Source organism: Sturnira hondurensis, unplaced genomic scaffold (assembly GCF_014824575.4).
Source record: "Sturnira hondurensis isolate 20B ecotype Veracruz unplaced genomic scaffold, ASM1482457v3 Scaffold0018525, whole genome shotgun sequence".
Classification (NCBI taxonomy): domain Eukaryota; kingdom Metazoa; phylum Chordata; class Mammalia; order Chiroptera; family Phyllostomidae; genus Sturnira; species Sturnira hondurensis.
In genome coordinates, this window is record NW_028091156.1 from 10,965,625 (window position 1) to 10,989,151 (window position 23,527).

At 40.0% G+C, this 23,527-nt stretch overlaps 1 protein-coding gene across 1 annotated transcript in view; it reads left to right on the plus strand.

Moving 5' to 3' along the window:
- The window catches only part of CDC73 (cell division cycle 73), an 82,619-nt gene extending 59,592 nt beyond the window's left edge, over window positions 1–23,027 (plus strand). Inside the window, exons 11-17 of the mRNA XM_037069519.1 lie at window positions 67–124; window positions 4,055–4,090; window positions 4,393–4,480; window positions 11,790–11,951; window positions 14,860–14,960; window positions 19,152–19,293; window positions 20,182–23,027. Of these exons, the coding sequence (XP_036925414.1) occupies window positions 67–124; window positions 4,055–4,090; window positions 4,393–4,480; window positions 11,790–11,951; window positions 14,860–14,960; window positions 19,152–19,293; window positions 20,182–20,218 (624 nt within the window). The 3' untranslated portion in view covers window positions 20,219–23,027. The remainder of the gene's footprint in view (window positions 1–66; window positions 125–4,054; window positions 4,091–4,392; window positions 4,481–11,789; window positions 11,952–14,859; window positions 14,961–19,151; window positions 19,294–20,181) is intronic.
- Window positions 23,028–23,527: the final 500 nt, after the last annotated feature.

Genomic DNA, 23,527 nt, shown 5'->3' on the forward strand with positions numbered 1-23,527 from the left:
TTGAATGAAAGTGTTTATTATGTAAAGCAACTTTGACGTCATATGCCATTCTTTATTCTTTTAAAGGAGGGTGCGTCGGCCCGGAAGACTCAGACTCCTGCAGCACAGCCAGTACCGAGACCAGGTGAAAATAGACAGGTTTTTTTTTCTAAGTGATCACAAGAGTGAAACAATTTTGTTGTTAATAATGCTTTGACGGAATTAAAATTATAGTTAAAACACTTCTAAATTAATAGCATAAGAACATGTACAGATGGTAGGTATATTTGAAAAGGTAAAGAAAATTTTTAAGAAAATGATTTTAAGATTTTAGAAAAACATTTTTAAAAAGTTTACATATACCATCCCCTCACTGATTCCTGTTTGAGTCCCATGATGGCATGTGTTTTCCTGGTGAAAGCATAAAGCTTTCATAATATTAATAAACTCATAATGCTGCTTTGTTGCTTAGAGTTTCAGATGTGTGCACCATTTATCATATAGGGTTATGGAATCACTGTTTTAGAAACCGTACTGAGCAAAGGTGGGAAGTGTGACTGCTGAGCTGCACATTTCCCAGTGGGTGGAGAAGCACAAGCCTTGGTGGGTGTGGCCCTGGGCTGGCTGCTGTTTCCTTTGGGAGCCGGAAGGACTGCCTTGCAGGTGACCCCACCTGCCCCCCTTTCTGACACACACAGGCACGCCTTACTCCTCCAGTCCCAGTTCTTACCTGCACTTTGTAGAGCTTCTGGCATGGGCAGGTGGCTCGTAGTTCAGTTTGTCTGCTTTCTGTTAGTGCGATGGAGAGTTAGCCCTCTGCGTATCTCAGATTGCTTGTGCTGTGAGTTGTCCACTGTGTCGGGCAGACCCGGTCGGAACGCTTCCTTCCGTAGTTGTAAACTGATGTGCTGGTGACTTTCATGCTCATATCCCCAGTTCAGGCATCTCTTCCGCTGGTGTCTTACATTAACTGCCTAGCATTTGGATGTGCTGTAGGCTTTTAAAAACGGATCTAGAGCCTTTGTTTCCTGGTATTTTCCCCGAGATGTCTTAACTTCACACTCCCTGTTTCATGAATAAAAGGCACCAGCCTTAACTCTGTTTCTGAAGCCAGAAATTTAGGAGTTATTTTTCATTCTTCAGATTTGCTGTTCCTCTCATCTAATGTCATGAGTTCTGTCAGGTTTACCTTCTGTATTCCAGATCCATGTGTTTTCTCTTTGTCGCCACCACCACAACTCATGTGTAAGCCATCATCATTACTCTAGATCCATGTGTCTCCTTTTTAAAAATTTTATTTACTTTTAGAGAAAGGGGAAGGGCAAAAGAGAGGGAGAGACACATGGATTGGGTGTTTCTCACGTGCCCCTGACCGGGGACCTGGCCCACAGCCCAGGCATGTGCTCTGACTCCAGTCAAACCTGTGACCTTCCGGTTTGCAGGACAGTGCCCAACCCCTGAGCCGCACTGGTCAAGGCTATATCAGTGTATGTCAAAGCATCATTCCACGTCCTCCGCAAGATGCGCCTAGACAGGGAGGGTGCGGTCTGGTCCAGCCCGGGTGCTGGCGGCAGTCTGGGCGCTGCACTCCCTTCAGTACAGAGCCAGTGCTCACCCCACAGGAACAGCCCTGACTGAGCCTCCACTTTCCTGTCGTTTCCTTTGAGTCCCTGCCCGAACCCTCTGTCTTTCCCTCACAGGAGAGGCGAGGTGAATGTGAAGTCGTGTCACTTTCTGGCTTGAAAGTCGCGTCTTCCAGTGGCGCTTCCGTACACACTTAGCTTGCCCAGGGAGCTGCCTGGACGCTGGCATCTGCATGTGTCTCACCTCTGCCCTCCGTTGGACCCCTTGTTTTCCAAAGTTGGCACCTTTTCTTCCTTTGAGAGGGGTTTCTAATTCTAAGCCTTTTCTCAAGGGCACTTGCTGTCAGTGTTACTCCTCTGTCCCTTAGCGGTACCTGTTCAGACCTATCTCTGTGTCTGTGTGTCATGGCCTGTGTATGGTTTCGCTCCACCTCTACACTGGAGGGTCTCTAAGCGCAGGGATTATTTCTCATTTGTTTATCGTTGTAATAATAAGGATGTAGCAGAGTGACTTGTACATGGGCTCTGAAGACATATTTAAGTGAAGAATGTAATTATATTTGAAATCAAACATAGCAACAGTAAATGCTGCTTCTGAGCCTGCACACTGTCAGTCCCTGCATCTACTGAGGGAGGGGGACCAGGGCTGTAACAGCTGGGGCCCATACCTGGTTCAGGAGATCCTTGCCACCGTGGCCAGGTGTAGAAACTGTTATCTTTTGTGTTACAGTTGAGGGCACCTGAGGTTGAGCAGTCAAACTGGCCGAGGTAATTTGCCTAGAAATTGGCAAAATGGGGGTCTGAATTGAGATCATTTGTGTGTAGAGACGCATGCTGTAGGGCTTCCTCTCATCCCCCTCCTTCGGGCCCCCATCAGCATACCCCTCGCTGTGCCCCTGCCTTGGTCCTTACCAGGAGCCTGTGTATATTCTTTTGTAGTTATTTTTTTACTGAGCCTCTAAACTTTACTTGTACTTTGAGAGCTTTTATATTTTGTCTTGTTCTTACTGTGGATCTTCTTAGCCTTGATTTTAGTGACGTTTTCCCTAACCCCCTGAACCACTGTGGCTCCCTTACCTCATTGGTGGCATTTTAGTCCAAGATGTCCTTTTGTTTTTCTCTTAGTCATTCTCATAGCAGCTACTGTCTCCTGTTCATCCCCGTATCTGTCCAGCCTGCCATGCCTTTCTCCCTCCAACAGATACCACGCATTCATTGAGACTGGACTTTCTGCCAGGTGACACTGTCTAGCTAATCAGATGTATCCATGAGTCCCGATCCGAAAAATGACTGGAGAGTTTTAGTACTTTTTCTCAGCAATAAGAAAGATGAGAGTGCTACCATAAATATCTATGTGTGTAAAGTTGTATTTGTGTATATCTTCCTCTGTTTTTATGTGTCTGGGAGAATCATACTACTGAATTCAATAATGTCCAATCACAGTGGGTTCATACAGGAGTACAAAGTAGTGTTCTAAAAATGATGTGCTTCCCTTTAAAAGGGTATCTTTCTAAGAACTGATGTTTAGTTAGAATTTTAAATCTTCTAAATTTTTATGACTAAAAAAAAGATATGCAAGCACAGTACACAGCACATGGAAGGCAGTTAGTATATTTTGATTTTTCTGAATAAACACTGAAAATTGAACGTGTATGTTTGTGTGTATAGATAGCCCTTTTAATGTATTTTAGCCCTAAAATACATTCATCTTGAGTTAGGCTGGTATGACCATTTGTGTGCCAACAAATCCGTGCATCATAAAGTCTGTTGTGTACAAATAAAAGGCCTGAATACTTGTGCTGTAGTGACATATGTTCACAATTCTTAACGATTTGGGCAACTCCAGATAATATAGACCTTTATATGATTCATTGCCTGTAATGTTCTCTTTTAATGAAAAAACAAAAGACGTTTTGAAAAAGAGAGAAATGAAGGTAATAATTTAGGTCTTAGCTCCCCGTAACTCCCTTTTTCTGTAATGTGGTGAGGCACGTTGCCCTCCCCGAGTCCTCCCCCATCTTGTATACTCTGGGGTGGTCTGTGCGCTTCAGTACAGTGTTACAGTCAGTTGTCAATCACCAGGCCTACTCACTCCTACGACTACAGATTGCTGAATAACGGCTAAACCATTTTAATGTTGTTGTTTCTTTAAAGATTTTATTTACGGGAGAAAGAGAGGGAGGGAAACATCAATTGGTTGCCTCTTGCGTGAGCTCCAACAGGAGACCTGGCCTGCAGCCCACGCATGTGCCCCGACCTGGAATTCAACCGGCCACTTCTCCCTTTGTGAGCCAGTGCCCAACCCACTTAGCCACGTGGCTCAGGATCCACTTTAATGTTTTTATGAAGCAGAGAGATAATATTATTTGAGAAGATTGCAGTACATTTAAAAATGTTATAACTAGTTATATGTGAATATAAATAATTTTTAAGCTTCAAAGAATGTGGTAGTTATAACATTCAAAAGTTTGCTTTTTTTTTTTCTCTTGCAGTTTCTCAAGCAAGACCTCCCCCAAATCAGAAGAAAGGTGAGGTTGTGCACGCGATTCTAAGTGTATTTTAAAAGTCACTGGGAGTAATCTGGGTTCCAGAGCCAGGCCAGTACTGCGGTGCACTTACGTTGTATGTTTGTGCTGAGTGTCTGTGCTGACCAGCAGGGCGAAGGTCATATTGAATATTGAGTATTTTGAATTTCACTGCTGACTTAAGATGTTTTTTACCTCAAAAGATTGAAAATGATAAATTTATGAGCTTTTGACTGGGAAGGTAACTAATTTCTTTCCAAAGTACTGATGACATACATGCTGCCTTCCAAATTCTGTCTGGACAGGGTCTCGCACGCCCATCATCATCATCCCTGCAGCCACCACCTCCTTGATCACCATGCTCAACGCCAAGGACCTCCTCCAGGACCTGAAGTGAGTGCCACGCCGAGTCTCGGCCCCCGCAGCGGGAGCCACTGCGGGGGGTTCGTCGGTGTCTTTCCATATTTCTTCTGTGGAAAAAAAATTTCAGTTTCTGCTTTACAGATACTCTGAAATATAACTTCCAGAATAGAGTAGGTTCTTTTACATTCACTGTTAGAATAGTGATAGTATTTTATACTTCAAATGGCCTGACATTTTAAATTCTTGTTAAGTATTTTTAGTGGTAACTAGGGAAATATGTTCATTCAGTGACATAATTAATACCTGAAAAAAACCGTGAGCGAACACTCTACCTTTCTGCATAAAAATAATGATGACAGTTCTTGAGGAAGGGAAAGAAAGCACCTCACCTCCAAAAAGCAAATCGAGCTGCTTCCGAATCACTTCTGGCTGATTGAAACTGAGAAGCAAAGTTGCTTGTGAGACTTGCTCATTTTGGATTACATCAAATTGAATTTTACGTGTCTGTGACTTTTAAATAGTAAAAGTCTCTTTAACCTGGTACGTACAAGTTTATCCATGTAGTAAGTGATTTTTCTTTAGTACTTTTGAATGAAATTTTCAACAGTCTTCTTCCCATTAACAGTATGGAAATAAGGAATTTTTAAAATTAAATTTATTGGGGCGACGTTGGTTAGTAAAATTATAGGTTTCAAGGGTACAGAGGCATTTCATTTGTAATTTTTTAAGTATTTTATTTTATTTTTAGAGGGAAGGAGGGAGAAGGGGAGAGAAACATCAATGTGTGGCTTCCTCCTGTGCGTCCCCCAGTGGGAACCCGGCCCAGGCATGTGCCCTGGCTGGGAATCAAACCGGCAACCATTTGGCTTGCAGGCTGGTGCTCAATCTACTGAGCTGTACCAGCCAGGGCTGGATTTTATGTATTATAATATTATATTTTATTAGGCTTAAAAAAGACTATTTCTTTTCATTTTTTAGAGAGAGGAGAAGGGAGGGAGAAAGAGGGAGAGAAACATGGTTGTGTGAGAGACACGTCTATTGGTTGCCTCTTGCGTGTCCCCAATTGGCAGCCTGGCCCGTAACCCAGGCATGGCCCTGACTGGGAATCCAATTGGCACTCAATCCACTGAGCCACACCTGCCAGGGCTATTAGGCTTTTTATAGTGAAGTTTAGTGTTCTGACAGTGTGGATTACTCATGTAACTCCTCTGGTGATCTACAGTTCCTCAAATAATTGCAGTAGGGTAGATGAAAAATAGTCATTGTTGACTACCTCTTGAAGTACACTTGATAATAAGAAACTGTCAGACCCATGTACAAATGGTTTTTATTAAGTACTTTAAAAAGTGTTGCTTTTATTTGAGTATTCCTGTATCTCCTTTTCACCTTCTAACCAATAGACTAAGTAGGCTTTCTGTCCTTTCCATCTGTGGGGTGGGAGATGCCGCTCTGCCCGGCTCTGGTCCGGTGCTGGCTCTGTGTCCTGCGTCCTGCAGCTGGGAACCCGGCCCTCCAGCTGCAGGGGACATCTTCAGAGAGAGGACCCGTTATTCTGTTGTGATCTCTGTCTCCATTGTGTGAAACAGCTTCTGCCTGATAATGGGCGTGGAGTAAATGTTCCAGAAGGGAAGAAAGGAGGCAGGGCACATTGAGAAAATTAGAGAATACTGTACTCTTCCTCCCTGAAATTCAGAGTGTGTGCGTGTTAGCTGTGACTTTATTTAGTGCATTTCCCTCTGGTCTTAAACTCCTTTTTTTTGATATATGGCAGTCTCATCTGCACTTGTGACTTGATTTTAGTTCCTATGAAGTGTCATTATATTTGGTATTGGGTTTTTTGCACTTACTGTATTTGGATCTTTACTGTCTTTCCTAGCTCTGGGATACTTACACGATTTGTGAACTTGGTCCTTACAGTTATCATAATTTTTAGTAACATACAACTATGCTTTTTTAAAATATGTCTGAGTAGTGGCAGAAATGTCACAATAAGTTTTTGAAATGTTAAAAAAATTCTGTCTTTGATTTTCTATTCTCTAAATCTTTCCATTGTTCCTATAACATATTACACATCTAATACTTAAATATTTCATAATAGAAGAAAACAAATAGTGCAAAGAAAATCTCAAAGTAAATTTTAGTGTCTTTCCCCTTCACCTTGCTACCAAGAAGCCACGCAGTTCAGCAGACCACATTCTTAGGACAGACCATGCCTAATTTTCTTCCAAGTTTAAAACACTCCCTTCATTGTTTAACACCTCATTGCAGCTGACATGTCCCCTGCAGTGTGAGTCAGCTGGAGGCTTTGCTGTGTAATTAATGCATAATTGAAACCTCCTCCACACAATTACAGTACTGGCTGTAACCCATGGCTCGGGTTGGCATAGATGCTGTTAGGTTTCATGGAAAACTGAGGATTCTTCAGTTTTCTAGCTCTACAGTAAGTAAGAGAAACAAAACAAAATAAAGTCCACCCAAAACTTTACCACCCTAAATAATGAAGTAAGGATACGTGATGGAAGCATTATAAAGCACCTTCCCCATTTATAAACATGACCTTGAGAGAATTTTAGTGAGACTAAGTATTCAAAATAAGCTGGTCTGAGGCTGCTTGTGATTCTGGCCAAGTTCCAGCAAGGGGAGATGGCCTGGGGGGACCCCTAGGAAGTGCTGAAGGCCTGGGCAGGTAGCATGCCGAGCAGTTGCTGGAGTTGACCCTGGACCAGGAGAGTGCAGAATGACTCAGCCACTTAGGAAAAGATGCAGGGGTCTCTTATTTTTGCTCATTACTTTGAAGATACTCCATTGTCTTCCTCTGTTGGTGACAGTGGTTGGCTGTTGGTATGACAGCCCGTCCTGTGGAGGTGGTCTTGACCTGGTTTTTTTGAAAGAGTACCGTAGTTTGACATGCGTAATGTGCACTTGCACTTGAGCGCTGCCCATGCAGAATGCGCATCCTTAGTTTTCCCTCAAAACTTTGGGCCAAAAAGTACGCACTGTACATGGCAAAATATAGTATCTTGACTTTATCTCTGTACCAAGATGTAGATTTCATGCATCTGCCACTTTGGGGTTCATTAGAATTAAATTTATGGGTTGACCTTTTTCATCAGTTCTGTTTCTTATCTCTTTAGATCAGTGATTTTTCAAACTTTTCTGCCTCATGGCGCACACAGACTAATTACTGAAATTCTGCGGCACACCAAAAGAATATATTTTTGTTGATTTGACAAAAATAGGTATGATTTTGATTGATTTACAAAAAGGAAATAATAGTAATTACCTATTCTTTTTACTCCAGGGTGACTTTTACTTTATTTTACTATTTTATTGTATTTCTTGGCATTAACAGTTACCCCCTTATACCCTTCTCTGTCCTGCAATCACCACACCATTGTCCATGCCCATGACCTCCACCAAAGTGACTTTTTAAAAAAAAGTCAGGTGCCTGTGACTTGTATATAAGGATTTCTGGTGCCAAGAATTAACCAGTCAGATGCAACCTTATTATGTGACCCATATGATGTAGCTCTATTCTATGACCTATATGTGTATTGTTTAACACAGGGCATTCACACCAGATGGCTGATGGTGGTGGCTGTTGTGGTGGCTGTTGTCACTTTTTCATTTGACAATCTGAGAGAAAAGAAGTCAGTTTGGCCCCAGACCAAACAGTGAGGTGTTGCATGTTTTACACATTCTAGTAGCACACCAGTTCAAAATCTCTGCTTTAGATACTACTTCTTTGTTCTTTCCCCTTCCCCAGTTTTTTATCTTTTCTTTCTCGGACTTAAATAAGATACACTTTAGACCTCTCATTTCATCTTTCACTATCTCTTACATGGTTCTGTCTTCTATCTCTTTCTCTGTCACGTGCATTTTTGATACTTTAAGTTTAACAATTAGAAAGTTGTCTGTTTCTTTGGCCATGCCCTAGTCTGATTTTAAGTCTATCTATTGCATTTTTACATCCAGATAATCTAATTTTTGATTGCAGTGGTTCTTCTTTGGTTCATTTTCAAACCTTTGATCTTTTAAAATAATTTTTCCCTTTACATAGTTATAAGCTGTGTTATAGATGTTGATCTTTAACAATTGCATCAGTGAAGTTTTTAGTTATCTTTTTGACTGTTGTTTCATTCATGACACCTCATTTCCTTGTGTTTTTTTACAATTCATTTAATGTTTTTCATTGTTTTCATTTACTCATTTCCTTGGAATTGTTTTTCTAGAAATTTCTTGATTTACAGAATGTCGGTGGGGGTACTGCAGAAAAGATTTGCATTTGTGTGTACTGAACATCTGGGAGCATAACCATTTAACACCACTTTAAATTCGCACTTTGAAGTTAACTTCCAGATAGTATTTTCTTGTATGTTTTAAAATTCAATTTTTTTATTTAGGAAAAATGAAAACCTGGGAAATATCCATAAACTTGTCATGTATGTATGTATGTATGTATATATGTATTTATTTTCTTCACCCAAGGACATTGTTCACATTGCTTTGGTGTGAGGGGAAACAGACATCCATGTGAGAAATATTAATTAGTTGCCTTCTGTCATGCGCCCCAACCAGGAATTGGACCCACGACTTTGCTGTCTGTGGGATGGATGATGCTCCAACCATCTGAGCCACACTGGCCAGGGCTCGTTTTGTTCTTATAGTAACATAAAGGCTAGAACTTACCTAGCTTTATCCCATTGGCATTTTGTTCTTTGACAAATTGATTGTCAATACTTGGTAACACCAAATGGATGAATCAATGGACATCAAAATATTTCTTCAAATCATATATATCCATCTACATCTTGGTTTTGTAATTCTGGTTGTGTTTGTTGGAATGCTTTTAGTTGTAAATGATGAAAACTCACCCAGAGTAGTTTTATTAAAAATAATTTATTGGTTCAACAGAACTCAAAGAGTGAGGCTTTGGGCGCACAGCAGGGCTCAGCCCTGAACTGATGCAATCAGGAGTTGGTCCCTCTGTCTCTCAGGAAGGTTCTCCCCTTTGGGGACAAAGGCAGTTATCAGAAATGCCAGGTTAGCAATCACTGACCAAGGTAGGACCTGTTTCCCAGGAATTCCAGCAAAAACAGCAGGATTAATTCTCATTGGCCTGGTTTGTTTGTTCTAAACCAATCACTGTGGCCAAGGCTAAATCTTGCCTTAAATCTAACTGAGGTCCAGTTTACAATTTTGACTTTTGATTTTCCTGGCAGTTGCTGTGACGTTGGCTACAATTGATGGTGAGAGTCAGGAAAAAGGGTGGGTAGTGGGTTTGTTTCCAGTTTACCATTATACTAAACATATCCCAAGAGTTCTGGCTTCATGAAAGAAGGAGTTTCTGTGAGATACACTACCTTGAGCAGAATTTGGGCTGTTTCCTGTCCCAGGAATCTGTGAAATAGAGTAGACAGCAAAGTTTAAGTCTAATTAGTTTGCCAGTGCCTTCCATGCACAGAATTCTGCAGTGTTCTGGGTCCCTGGCTTTCCTGTCTGGGGCACAAGCGTCCTCTTCTTGCTGGTTACCTCAGAGGTGCTTTTAAAATGTTCTTTCTGCTTTGTCCTATTTTGGAAAACTTCTTGACAGTGTTTTGTAAGGTTAAATCTATGCTATGACCAGCAGTTCCATGCATAGGTATTTATGTAAGACATGAGAGCATATGTTCACAAAAAGACACACACAGGGTGTTTATTGCAGTTGGATTTGTTACAACCCCAACGGTGGAACTGCCCAAACGTCCCTCACAGGGGAATGCATAAACAAACTACCATAGCCTTCTCTCCAGCATTCAAAAGGGTGCGCTACCCGAGCCTGGGGGAATCTTGAAAACCTCAGACTGAGGGACAGAAGCCAGACCCCCAAGAGCACATCCAGTGCAATCCTGGTGTGCATTCCTAGAGCAGGGAAAATGGATCCTGGGCCATGAATGGCAGGCTTCCTGCAAAGTGCACGAGGAAGGGTCCAGCCCAGTGCAGGTGTTTTTTGATCCCAGTTGGAGTGGCGCTTAGACCGAGTGCATGTTTGTGAACACTTACCTGTCTGTGAATGTCACTGTATGTTTTATATGCGCTCCATGACATACTACGGTGTATGCAGAAATCCACAGAAAGGAAGTGAATGTGGTGTGCAGGAAGCACATATTTATTCCTGTTGGAGGAGTAGCCTCATTCTCATATTTTCTTGTAGATGAGTTTTCATGAATGAATCCCTCCCTAGGCAGTAAAGTGATATCTGGGAGAAATCCTTAAATGACATAGCAGTCTCAGCTTTCTCATTAGATGTGCCATGGATGTGAAAACACTCTGCTTGGAAGTGAAGTTCACTGTGACCACAGTCACCTTGCACTAACAGCTCTCAGGGTTACAGTATTACTTCACGGTGGATCCAGTGTGTGGGATTGGAAATTTTCAAGGGATTCTACCCAGTGCAAGTTTTCCTGCATCCCTGTCCTCCTTTGTCTCTCTGGGACTTGAGAGCAGGGTGACCCTCAGTGCAGTGATTGCACTGCATCGGGGCATCGCCCTGTTTAACTGGAGGGGCGGACTGTAGCTCAGATAGTGTAGACTGTATTAGCCAATAGACTGTGTAGGAGGGGGTGTGTGTGTGTATATATTTCTATTTCTTTAAACACTATTTTAAAATGCTTTGTGAATACTAACAAAGCTAGAGCTGGCAACAGCTCTGCAGTTTGCTGAATTATTTTTGAGAATAAGGTTGATGGTACAGTAGATAATTGAACTACATAGATTTGCTCATTTACTAAATTACTAGCAACATTTACTATAACAGACAGTTGGCATACACTGATCTAATTTCCTTACTTAAAAATTTGCAAAGCATCCCTGAAATTTATGGCATTTTCTAATTTTGCTGAAGCATTAACCATGAAAGGGGACATTTGGTGAAGTTCATAGGCTGGCTGAGTTTCCTGTCTGGGAAGGAGCCTAGCCAGCCACTTCACCTTCCTTTCAAGCCCTCCTTTAATTTATCATAAAGTTTCCCTCTAATAGTCCTTGAGAAATCAAGGGTCGGTAGGGTTTTCTGTGTCGCCTTGAAGAGGTCCAAGTGCCGGTGAGTATGAATTGTGTGTCGGTGCGAGGTACTCACCCTGGCACGGCAGTGGTGAGCATGCCCATGCCCCCTGTTGGATGTGCAGACAGAAGACCCGCACTCCTTGAGCATTGTGGTCTATTAAACACGCAGAGCAGGTTTAATTTAAAAAGAAATGTTTTGGGTTTAAACCTTAATACTTAAAAAATAATCAAAAAGTATGATTTAATTTTCCATTTTTATCACACTGCATTATTTGACCTTTTCTCTCTTTTTTCAAAGATTTGTCCCATCAGATGAAAAGAAGAAACAGGGCTGCCAGCGGGAGAATGAGACTCTGATACAGAGGAGAAAAGACCAGATGCAGCCCGGGGGCACCGCCCTCAGCGTCACTGTCCCCTACCGCGTGGTGGACCAGCCCCTGAAGCTCATGCCTCAGGACTGGTACGGTGACCTCTTTGCGTACTCAGGCGTTTCTGGGGGGTGAACAAGGAACACATTTATTGGTGTTATAAATAGAGCCTGTTTTGAAACCAGGGGTGATGCCTAACTTGGCCATCAGTAATACAGTCCAGTGACACCTACTGAAATCTCTACTTTGGATAGTGAAACTTCATTTTACCTGTAGGAAGAAGCACTGACTTCTGGAAAACTTGGTAGAAATTCCTTCCACTTGTCTGTTTGTTTTGGATCAGCTTTTAGAGCACCACTTGCAAGCAGACTAATGCTCTGAGGTCTCCATTTTAGATTTGGAAAATCCAGGTTTTCTGGTAAGATGCAATAAGTCAAGTCATTTTTGCATTTATTAAAAGGGAATGATTTAATAAAAATAATGCGATTACCCTGGTTTAGCCCTTTTATTATATTAAAATGTTTTATAATAAAATACTGAGCTACATATAATATAAAGAGCCTTAATAAGCTCAGATACATAAGTTACCTTAAAACTGTGTCACTGATTGAGGCTGGAGTGAAACCACAAGTGCGAGAGCGTGTCTCTGTGGCTCAGAGAGCGCAGCACCTTAGGTGGAATTTTCCTCTGTAGCCCTGGTTGGTCCTCAGACCCACTCAAGTCAAACCACTGGCAGTAAACTGTACTGAAGAATAGAGGGCTCCTGTTTCATAGTTCTCCCCCAGTACCTAAGCAGGACACGTTGAATATTACATGAAGTAAGAGAAGAATCTCCACTATTAAGTTTAAAACTCTTAGGATATGGGCATGGTACATATTTGCATCCTATTATTTGCAGAAAATGAAAGCAGCAGCATGTACAGGTGCCATATCTGTGTCACAGAATAATAGTGTGTGTGCATATTCACCAGGTTCCCAGCCGCTGGTGTCGTAGTAGGAATAGCAGTACTTTTCTGCTTTGCTGGTTGTCTTTTCGGGAATTCACTGGGAGGAGTGTTTGCATCACCCTGCTGCCTTGCTGGCTCAGGGAGACCTAGTAGGATTCAGGAGACCTCTGTCCAGCAGACTCCCTTTAGTTGGCAGGCACCTTGAGCTTTCAGCTGTGTGGTGCAAGTTATGTTATAAAAGTAAGAGGCTATTTAATGGTGTGCTCCATTATCAAAGATGGTTTTGGCCATAGTGGGTAGGTACCCTTGAAAGCAGGGAATTTTTTTATTTAAGGTACAATTTTAGTCTCAGATTTTGAACAGATTAAGAATTTTAATTCTTATTTTAACCCAGCTGTGAGTTTCCATAGTAACTGATTTTTAGGATTTTAATTTACTGACTGGAAATTGAACTGGGGACCTTCTGGTTTGTAGACCAGTGCTTAGTGTCCTGGGCCACACAGGCTAGGGCTGCTGTGACTGATTTTTGCTGTGCGTTTTTTACTTGTTTAGAGGATAGACCTGGTTCGATGTTGCATTGGATGGGTGTGGTCTTCAACCAGGGCAGTAGCTACCTTGGACCACTGGGCATCTTCAGGGCCTTTTGGAGGAGTGTTGAGGTCAAAACTGTTTCCATCTTAATTCCGAGTGGCTGTTCTCGTGATCTATTGATCCTCACACAGGGACAGTGGCACAGCCAGTGTGCGAGGTTCACTGTCTCCACCTCCCTCCTCCCTCCTCACCCCCTCCTGTTTCTCCTTTTCTGGTGTGCCCAGCAGTTCCTTTTCTCCTCTGTGAGAGGGGTGGTGCTGGGCTCGTCTCCAGAACTTTTTTGAGGGTTCGCTGTGTCCACATAAGTCACATGTGAGCTACTAAGACCAATGCTGGCACAGAGGAGGTGCCCTGGGGACGGTCACTAACAGTCAAGTTGGGTTTTGTCCCCACCTCTTTGGTTCTAGGCTTAAGCTGTTTATGGCAGTATGCTTATGACTTCTTAAGTTAATTAAGTATTTTGTAAACTAATGAAATATGAGGCCCCAGAAATGGATTTGTGAGGCTTTTTTTATGAGAACAAAATTAAATGGTTGGAAAAACAAGTTGCTTTCAGAAAAACTTAAAGAATGTATGGTGAGCAAAGCAGTTGTAAAACAATTGAAAAACTTAAAGTCTGTGGTTTCTGTACTCAGATTACTTTTAAAATAATCAGAAGTCAAAAATAAAGCCTTATAGCTTCATAAAATTGGTGACAATAATATCAATTGGTTGCCTTCTCATACTATCAATTGGTTGCCTTCTCATACATACCCTGGCTGTGGATTGAACTTGCAACCTGTGCCTTGATCAGGAACCAAACCCATGATCTTTGGTCTACAAGACAATGCTCCTGCCAACTGAGCCACATTAGCCAGGGCTAAATGATTGTCTCTTAAAACCAACTTTTTCAATAAATATATCAGCTACTGTTGCCTGTTGCTTTGGAGAAGTGGGCCCTCACTGTAGTTACTGCAACAGAAGGGGAGAAACAAAAGGCTGAAGAGAGCCCTGGTTGGTGTGGCTCAGTGGATTGAGTGCTGGCCTGCAATCCGAAGGGTCGCTGGTTCAATTCCCAGTTGGGGCACGTGCCTGGGTTGGGGGCCAGTTCCCCAGTAGGGGGCACTTGAGAGGCAACCACACACTGATGTTTCTCTCCCTCTCTTTCTCCCTCCTTTCCCCTCTCTCTAAAAATAAATAAATAAAACCTTTTTTTAAAAAAGGGTAAAAGATCACATAGGCCGTGAATGTGATGAATTACATTTAAAAGATTTAGAGGGAAAAATACTTGGGATGCACAGCAGTTCTTTGTGGAGTCTGACGACGACAGAGCAGCAGGCAGTTGTGGTCCTTTGCCCATGTGCCTCCCAGGTGTGGGCAGGACACTGTGCCTCGTGGAGGGTGACAAGGCTCTCACCTGAAGGATCACAGCGTGCGTTTGCCTGTCCACTCTCCACTCTTCTCACCCCCTTTCTGTTTGCAGGGACCGGGTTGTGGCCGTGTTCGTGCAGGGGCCTGCGTGGCAGTTCAAAGGCTGGCCGTGGCTTTTGCCTGATGGTTCACCAGTTGACATATTTGCTAAAAGTAAGATTCTGTTTATTACTGCTGATTCAGTATAGGCGTGCTCTTGTTTTATTTAAGGCTAAGAGTCTCCTGTGTCTCTGCATGTAGATATGTGTGTTAAACGATTCCCAGTAACATATAATGTTAATTTTCACCTGCAAAATATTTCAAAGCCTTTTTAAAATATTAATGTCTTCTGTATACATGAATTATTACTTGTCCTCCAACATTAGTAATTTTTAGGCTGCTCGAAAGTCATTAATACTGTTGCATGTCCATACATTGTAATTAAGATTGATGGCCAGCCTATGTCGTTACTGTAAGTTCCCCGATGGGAGGAGCCTAATCTGCCTTGTGCACTCTTGTTTCGTCAGCACCGAAGAGTGTGGTGTAGAGGAAGCATTCAGCAGGTATCTGTTAAAGAGTGGATTTCGTGTGGCTTGTACCTTCAGTGAATAAAAAGTAGATAAATTTAGCCTGGGTTTTTTGTTTGTTTTTTGGTAGTAGGGAGATTTCAGTTATTATTTGAATTTGAGTACCCAGTGAAGTTAGTAGCATAGAACTCCTTTATGGCAAACACTCTCATGAAACAAATGTTCATTAAAAACGCCAGCTCTGGTGTGAGTGTGGACTGCGCTGCTCTGCGGGCAGCCTGCTCGCAGCGGCCTCTGGTTTGTTAGTGGGCCCACCGTTCCTCCGGCCAGAAACTGCCCACACGCAGAAGACTGAATTGTGTAAGGGTCTCTGGTATTTCTAACATGAGGATTGCTTTTTATGCTATTTCTGGAACTTGAGTGATGCATATAGTTAATAAATGAAAGTTAAAAGATCAGGAGACATGGAGAATGTTATTAAAAAGTAAAATGTCAGTCAACGTGAATACTGTGTTTTACCTACCGTCTTGTTGAATAGTGTTGTAAAAATTATGATTAGAATGTCTTCAAGATATAAATATTCTCTAAATTTCATTAAAGAGTATAATGATGTTTTAATTGTCATTTTCAGATTGTTAATTTCTGAAATTTAGGTGTAAGAGCTTAGAGACATTTTAAAAACAGTTATTAGTAATGATTTTTTTCTGTGAATTAGTCTCCCTCTTTAGTCTTCTTTACTACTCCTTTCTACCAGCAATTAAAAGGAAAGTGCTCTTGCCCCGTCTATCTTAAGAGCAACAGAATGAAGCAGACCCTTCCCCTCACCTTTCCTTCAGGCTCCTTTTCTTTCTTTTACAGCTAAGCTTTTGAAAGAATGGTCTCTACCAATTATTCACTTTCTTCTCTCCAGTTCCTAATTCACTGTGGTCTCATTTTCTTGTCTTCTGCTAAACTGTTCCCACCAAACTCAACAGTGACCCAAATATTGAATAGATATTTTTTACGTCCTCAGAATTTGACTCTCTTCACCACATTTTCTCCTTTTTAAAATGTTACCTTCCTGTGACTTGTTGCTTTCTCAGATTCCTTAGCTACTTTTCCTCTGGCTTCCAGCCACGTATTTATGCTCTTGTTTTGTTTGTTTTTTTAACAAATTCTCTCTCTTGAGGAGTTCTGATGGCTTTCCTTCACCGTCTTTGTCCTCTGAGTCTCTGGCTTGGTGTTGTGGGCCCCATAGCTCAGGATGGATGAGCAGGCGACTCATGGGAGGTCCATCGCACATCGGGCTCAGCCTGTTCCCTGGGCAGTTGAGAGTCCTGCACTCTCCCTGGGCCCCAAACTGCCTTTTCCACAGTTAGTTTTTGAGTGATTTGCCCAAGTCAGAAACTTAGGAATATATTATCTCTTACTTTTTATTGATCTCTTTTCTGATTTCGCTTGCTCTTCTGGTCCCCCACCCCCACTCCGCACAGCATTGAACACAGCAGTGCCTATATGCGTGGGGGAGACAGCAGGGTGCATGGGAGGGAACATCTGTGTGGGCCGTGGCAAAAAATTGCATTTTCTTTATAAGTGACAAAGTTTTAGAGATCCTAAATATATGGACTTACATAAAATTGCCAAATAAATTCTTTTCAGAATTATGAGAAATTTGAGCTTGTAACTAGATACAGCTTTCCTAGAGTATGTTTTATTGTGTTTGAGGTGGCAACATACATTTGTGATCAAGACTTTTAGGTGATGATTTCTTCAAATTTTTGCTAGTTATCATTTAAAAAGAATTTTCATTTAATAATTTTTGTATTATGTGTCTGTCATTTGACATCATTCTATCTTCTAACTATTATTCAAGAGCACTATCTTAATTCTGTTTGCTTTTTTGTTCCCATAAAAAAATGTTGACAAGATTCATGCAGGTTGCAGAAAATGAGCAGTTTTGGACTGTGTGAAGTAGTTTGCTTTGGTAGTCACTGTGTTACCAGATGACTGGCTTCTGAAAAGCTTGTTTCTCCTTTACTTTTTGCTGATGCTTAAAGCCTTTAAGTCTTTTTTTTAATAAGAAAGATATATTTTTTTAAAAAGAAAGATATTTTGTGGTAATGTCTTGGTGTAAGCTTGCTTGCCTGCCACAATTACTTCGTGCTAATGAAATATTTTGTATGAGAGAAACCTTGTGTTTTTTTTATTGTGGCTTACACTTTTGGGCCCTGATATTTCCACTTTAATTTAAAAATTTGTTTCCTCTGTTGGAAGAACAAATGTTGTATAAACTAAATCTGTTGAAATTATTAAGGAGGACTGTATACTTTTGTTGCTTTGGGTAAATCATTTTTAAAAATACAATTAATACATATTTTTAAGAGTGATTTAAAGTAATCATATTGAGAAAATTAGAAAAGTGAACCAAAAAAAGTGTTAAGTGTTAAGCAGAATAGGAAATACTGAGATGTGAGATATTTTTTAAAATTTAAAGACAATCAAAATTTTTTTCTACCCATAAAAACCATTTTAAAGGTGGGTTTTCTGATATCATGACAGAAAACCCCTATAATGAACTGGTTTAAATTCATTAAATTGAATTCAATTCAAAATGAGTAATTTGTCCAATGAGAGACTTTTATTTATAAAAGCAAATAATTTAGAAATAATGTTTGTGGGGGTTTTTTGTGGGCACAAATGATTGTTCATTTGGGATTTCCATGAAGAATTGGACCTTGATTGGTTTTTAACACCAAAAGCCAGCCAGCCAGTAAGCCAGCATGCATCATGGGACAAACAATCTGTAAAGTAGCTATCAAAAAATGAACAAAGTTAATCATTTTCTTTAAAAAAAACCCTAATACTAGATGACAGTGGTGAGAGGAAGAGTCATATTTTACATTAGAACAAAAGTAGAAAATGGAAAGAAAGGCTAAATGTCGTCCATGTTGTGTGCATGTGTCAAACAACAGCTCCACTGAGGTTAAATCATCGAATTATCTATATCTGGGTAGCTTTCTCCAGAGGCCTTCTGGGTTTTTGTCTTATTCTTTTTTCCTTTTCATCATTTCTTGCCAGGTCCCATTAGCTCTCACCCCCTGCATATCTCTTGACTATTTGTCTTGCCACACGCACATTTTTTCCTAGTTGATGGCATCTGCCTCTTTCTCTGGATTTCGGTGTTACGGCCTTGCTCTCTGCTGAAGACCTCGTGTTGCCTCCTTGTGTCTGCCAGCTCACAGTGCGGGCTCCTTGGTGTGGCCTGTGAGCGGGCGCCACTCCAGATCTCTGCATTAATCACCGTGTACACATGGTTCCACTGAATCACTTCTGTTTCCAAAGTGAACTGCCTTCTTGAGCATGCTGTCCCTGCTGGCTGGGCCACTCGTTCTATGTTAGCCTCATTCTTGCTTCACCAGTAGGGTGCTTAGATTAAACATCACTGCCCATGGGAGCCTTTTCTAAATTCCATGGTCTGGGTAAGGGGCCCACATGTGTTTCTGCAATATCCTACCTTTCTTTATCATGTTGCATTTGAATTATCTTTCTTATTTTTCACTGGGCCATATGCACTTTATCTCACTTCTCATTTCAGTCCCAGTGGCTGGCCTGTATATACAACCCTCAGTAAATGTTTGTTGAATTGAATGTTTCTGAGGATGCCACAGTTTCTAGCATCAATGTCAAAATTCATTTTGGTTATAATAGTAGCTTTGGTTGGTGGAAGAAAAATAGTTTTATGTTTTAGTTTAAGTTATTTGGGGGCGCTAATGTCTGCATCGTGTGTTTTTAGTTTTCATGAAGTACTTTAATAATTTTGATTGCACTTTGAATTAAAAAAATATTTCCTCCCATATAGTTAAAGCCTTCCATCTCAAATATGATGAAGTTCGTCTAGATCCAAATGTTCAGAAATGGGACGTAACAGTGTTAGAACTCAGCTATCACAAACGTCATTTGGACAGACCAGTTTTCTTACGGTTCTGGGAAACATTGGATAGGTAATGCTGCTTCTGAAATGCACTTACTTCTGCTCTGTCGTGTTGACTTCCCATCTCTCCAGTCAGATTTTACATTCCTTAAAGTTGTGAACCATTTCTCCCCACACCATTTTTTTGAGTACTGTCTAATTTGATGCTGAACTACAGTAGATAAGTCATAAATGTCTGTTACAGTGACTTCAGAAACAGGTGGAGAAAGGGCTTCTCGCTTGTAGAAAGCAACTAAAGTCTGAGTCAGAAGACCTGCACTTTAGTCTGGGTTTCTGTGGTCTGACTGTGTGCCCCATTGTACCTTGTGTTCTCTCCAACCAAGAGCTTGGGTTAAGTGATCCCTGTGGTTTTTCCAACACGAGGTCTCTAACTCTGGATTTGAGTTAGGGTAACTCATGAAATTTAGTTTCTGAATTTGTTTTAATTTCTAGTATAGAGTTATTAAAGTCCTTTACAAGAATACCAGTTTTGTAATTGGAAAATAATCACAGTTAATACCGCTGAGTCTGTTATTCTCTCTGAGGCACCCATTAAAACCTAACTTTCTTGGTCTAAGTTTCCCACTGAATACTGTGGGTTCCCTCAAAGTCAGAGGTGATTGAGGTTACCCAGTGATGAGAATTGAAAATGTAGTAAAAAGGAACATGTATAATTCTATCCAGAAGCTCTTAGATTACAGACTTTAATAAGAGGAATGTTTCTTCTAGTTTACTTCGGAAGTCTTTATATTACCAAAAGTTACAGTAGCAGGTTTCCAGGTTTTTTTTTTTTTAATTTAAGAGAACAAAATACCCTGTTTCACTGTTTTTAAAAAGTCAACTTATTTTTACATGTAATATTTTAAAAATCCTAAAATTCTCAATAATCATTATAACTTATTATAATACTATTTTTCAGGTACATGGTAAAGCATAAATCCCACTTGAGATTCTGAATTACATCATCTCCCCTTGTGCAAATCTGGATTAAGAAGCATTGGATATACCTTGATCTAAAGACTGCCTGAGAGTCAAGCTTTATGAATTTATCAAAAACTTACAATTAAGAAGGTCACATCGATCAAAAGACCTCATTTGATGCTTTATGCTTCAAAGGGATGGTGCCCGTCATTCATATAAGCAAACTTTTTGGCCTACAACTATTTTTTTAATATTAGCCTTCTAGTCTGTAACGGAAATTGTATATTTTGATAGAAGTTTTTTCTCCATTGGTTAAACTAGCATTACTTAAAATGTGTTTCTTTAGAAAATAAATACAGGTTATAAATGTGTGTATATTTAGAGGTTATATGGCTCTCTAAGCCATCTTGCTTCTGATTTTTCATTGCTCTATAATTCCTTTTATTGAAAATACTGTGTTATGAATGGTATTAAATTTTAGTTTCTGGAACTTGCAAAACCAAGCAAAGGGATGTGACTATTTTGAATGAATCAAAATGTCAACCTGTATGTATACTATATACTTACTCTTTATTTAAAAAGGAATAATGAAAAATCAAGAACAGTTCTTAAGCTTTGGTTGAACTGTTCAGCCTTTTCAAGACTTCTTTACTTAACATTGAATACATTTAATGAATGTACATGCTTCTCACTGACTTTGGGGATTTTACAACTTAGAATGATATATTTCTATCTGTGATATCTTTCCACTTGAAACATCTCAAAACACAGATTGAAAACCTTGTAGGCTATATATAGTACTTTTTATTTTGGGAGCCAGAGTATGATTTGGGGGAAGGAAATGTATGAGTCCTACTACAATGTGATTTTAACTTCCTTATCTTTTCCCATAAATCCACCTTTGATTCTTAACTTACAGGGCATGGGATTTGAGTCTTCTGTTTCTAGGCATGTTGACCTCAGTCCTTACCTTCCATTGTCCCTGAATACCGATAAACTCTCCCAGGCACCAAAGAACACGTTTGCTTAAGTAAGTGTCTGAACAGAAACAAGATAAAAACACTGGTATTTTTATGTGCGTATTCAATATCGTATGAAATATAAACCTATATTTTAACTTAGTAAGATATTTTACTACTTCTCTACTTTAGACAGTGTTGCATCCATAGTATAACGAATGAGCCTTTTCCTTGAGTCTTAATTTCACATTTTATCACTTAAAAGCAACTTTGAAACTTGACTTCCAGTTTTTACCGTCAGAATTGTTGCTGATCATTTATATCTCCCCTCCATTTTCTCCCCCCCAAGTGATTTCTCTTAGGTTGACTTATTTTTTTGGTAAACATCTAACTCTTATGTCCAGCTGACATTGTCTAGCCTCATTTGTAAATTTAATGCTATCATAAAAATGAGAAGCACTTAACTCACTCTTTCACTGACCATGAAAGTCCATACCAATAGGGGTTAGAAAACAAGACTTACTCATGTGGAATTCACTAGGTTTTTCAGAAGAGAAGCAATCAGCATTTAAAATGATAAGATTTTAGAGTATTTATAAGGTTTGAACAGATTCAGCCCCCTCCTTCTCTGCATCCTCTTCTTGAAAATAAGAGAAAAAATTTTCACATTAGAATATCTCAGCATATAAATTTGTTTTCAAAATAAATTATGTATTGTATAAACTTTCTCAGTGATGAAATAGTCATGGACTAGGATCTGTAATATTTTAATGTAAGATTACTTGTTGAGACTACTACGAGTGGACATGAACTACCTTTCTATAAAGATTTTTAGTATTTATACTTATGTCATGTATGAAATTTACTTGATAACAGAGTGTGGTTAAAATTGGGAACATCTACTTTAAACAGGATTTATTTTTCTATCTTGAATTTGCCTTATATGTATTCAGAGGCTTCTGGAAATACTGTAAGGAACATTAGGAAAAGTACAAATATGCTACGCCATGTATTTTAAAATCCGACCTTAGCATGTACCTATTTTCTTTGTCTCTCTCTGTTTTCGGCAGTTCAATCCCTTATTTAGGTCTGTGTAATTAATTTATAGGCATTAGTTCTTAAACAGAAAACTTAACTCACAGCCAGTCACTGTTCATGACTCCAGGTCCTACAGCAGCAGCCATCACAGTGCCTTGCACATAGTAGGCATTCAGGAAATATTTGTACACATAAATCAATGATGTATTTTCAGCATAACATAAAGTACTTTGTACTTGGTCTGGGAGTTTGAAAATACAGAATTACAGGGAACAAAGAGGCATTCAAAGACACTTAAATGGAAATGAAGTACCCATTAATAGATTTGACTCACCCGTAAGTTATGTTACCAGGCCCCTTGTCTCACCCCAGCGGATATGGAAAGCTCCACTGCATTATTCCACGGACACTCTGCACCAGGGAGCAGTGAGAAGTACCAGGTTTCCACCAGCAGCTGTCCGCCCTCGTTGCAGGCTGCAGCCATGTGGGGGCCTTGGCAAAAGACCGTCTCCTGAGTTCTGGTTCTGGTCTAAGTTGTCTGGGGTGAGACCTGGTCAGCAGTGTTTTGGACAAATTCTTCAGGTTCAGAAAGGACTGAGAATTACTGGTATTAAATGTGTTTTCTTCTCCTTAACTTTTTTCTTTTTCGTGGCCACCCTTTGCACTAGACCATCCCCATTATTGGTGGTATTGGCCTATGGTTCCACATGACAAATTGGTTTTATTTATTTAATATAGGAGTATTTTGCTGTTTAATATTTAAACAATGTTTAATATATTTCATTATAAACTAGTATTGTAGTTTATGATTTGTTTCCCATGTGTCCATATCTCTACTGACTTTTTTTTTTTAAATAACAGCAGCATGACAACAATTCATACCAAAATAACTAATCCGTGGAGGAAAACTTCATAATTTTTAAGGTAGAAGGAAATAAAGTATTAATTTCTTATCTGCCATGCAGAATGAGAGTTTGCTTATGAAAAGAAAGAGGCATACTTTTTAATTGGTCTACACAGAAAAGTAAAAATAAATTATTCATTTAAATAAAATTAATGATCTAATAAACATTGAAGGAAATATTTTTCCTAAATAAAAATTTTTGTGACTCCTAACAAAATTAAAGTGATGACATTGTTCTTTTTTGGAGGGTGGGTAGGGGGTCTTTAGTCGCCATATTTCTTACTGTCAGTGATGACAATAGAAACAGTGATGATAGGATACATGTATGTGGCCAGAAATGAGATGCCACTTTGTCAGGTAACTTATTATCTGAGTCTTACTTGTTAAGCTAGTTTATAAACTTCTCTGTGACCAATGATATATTTTATAATACAAATACAACA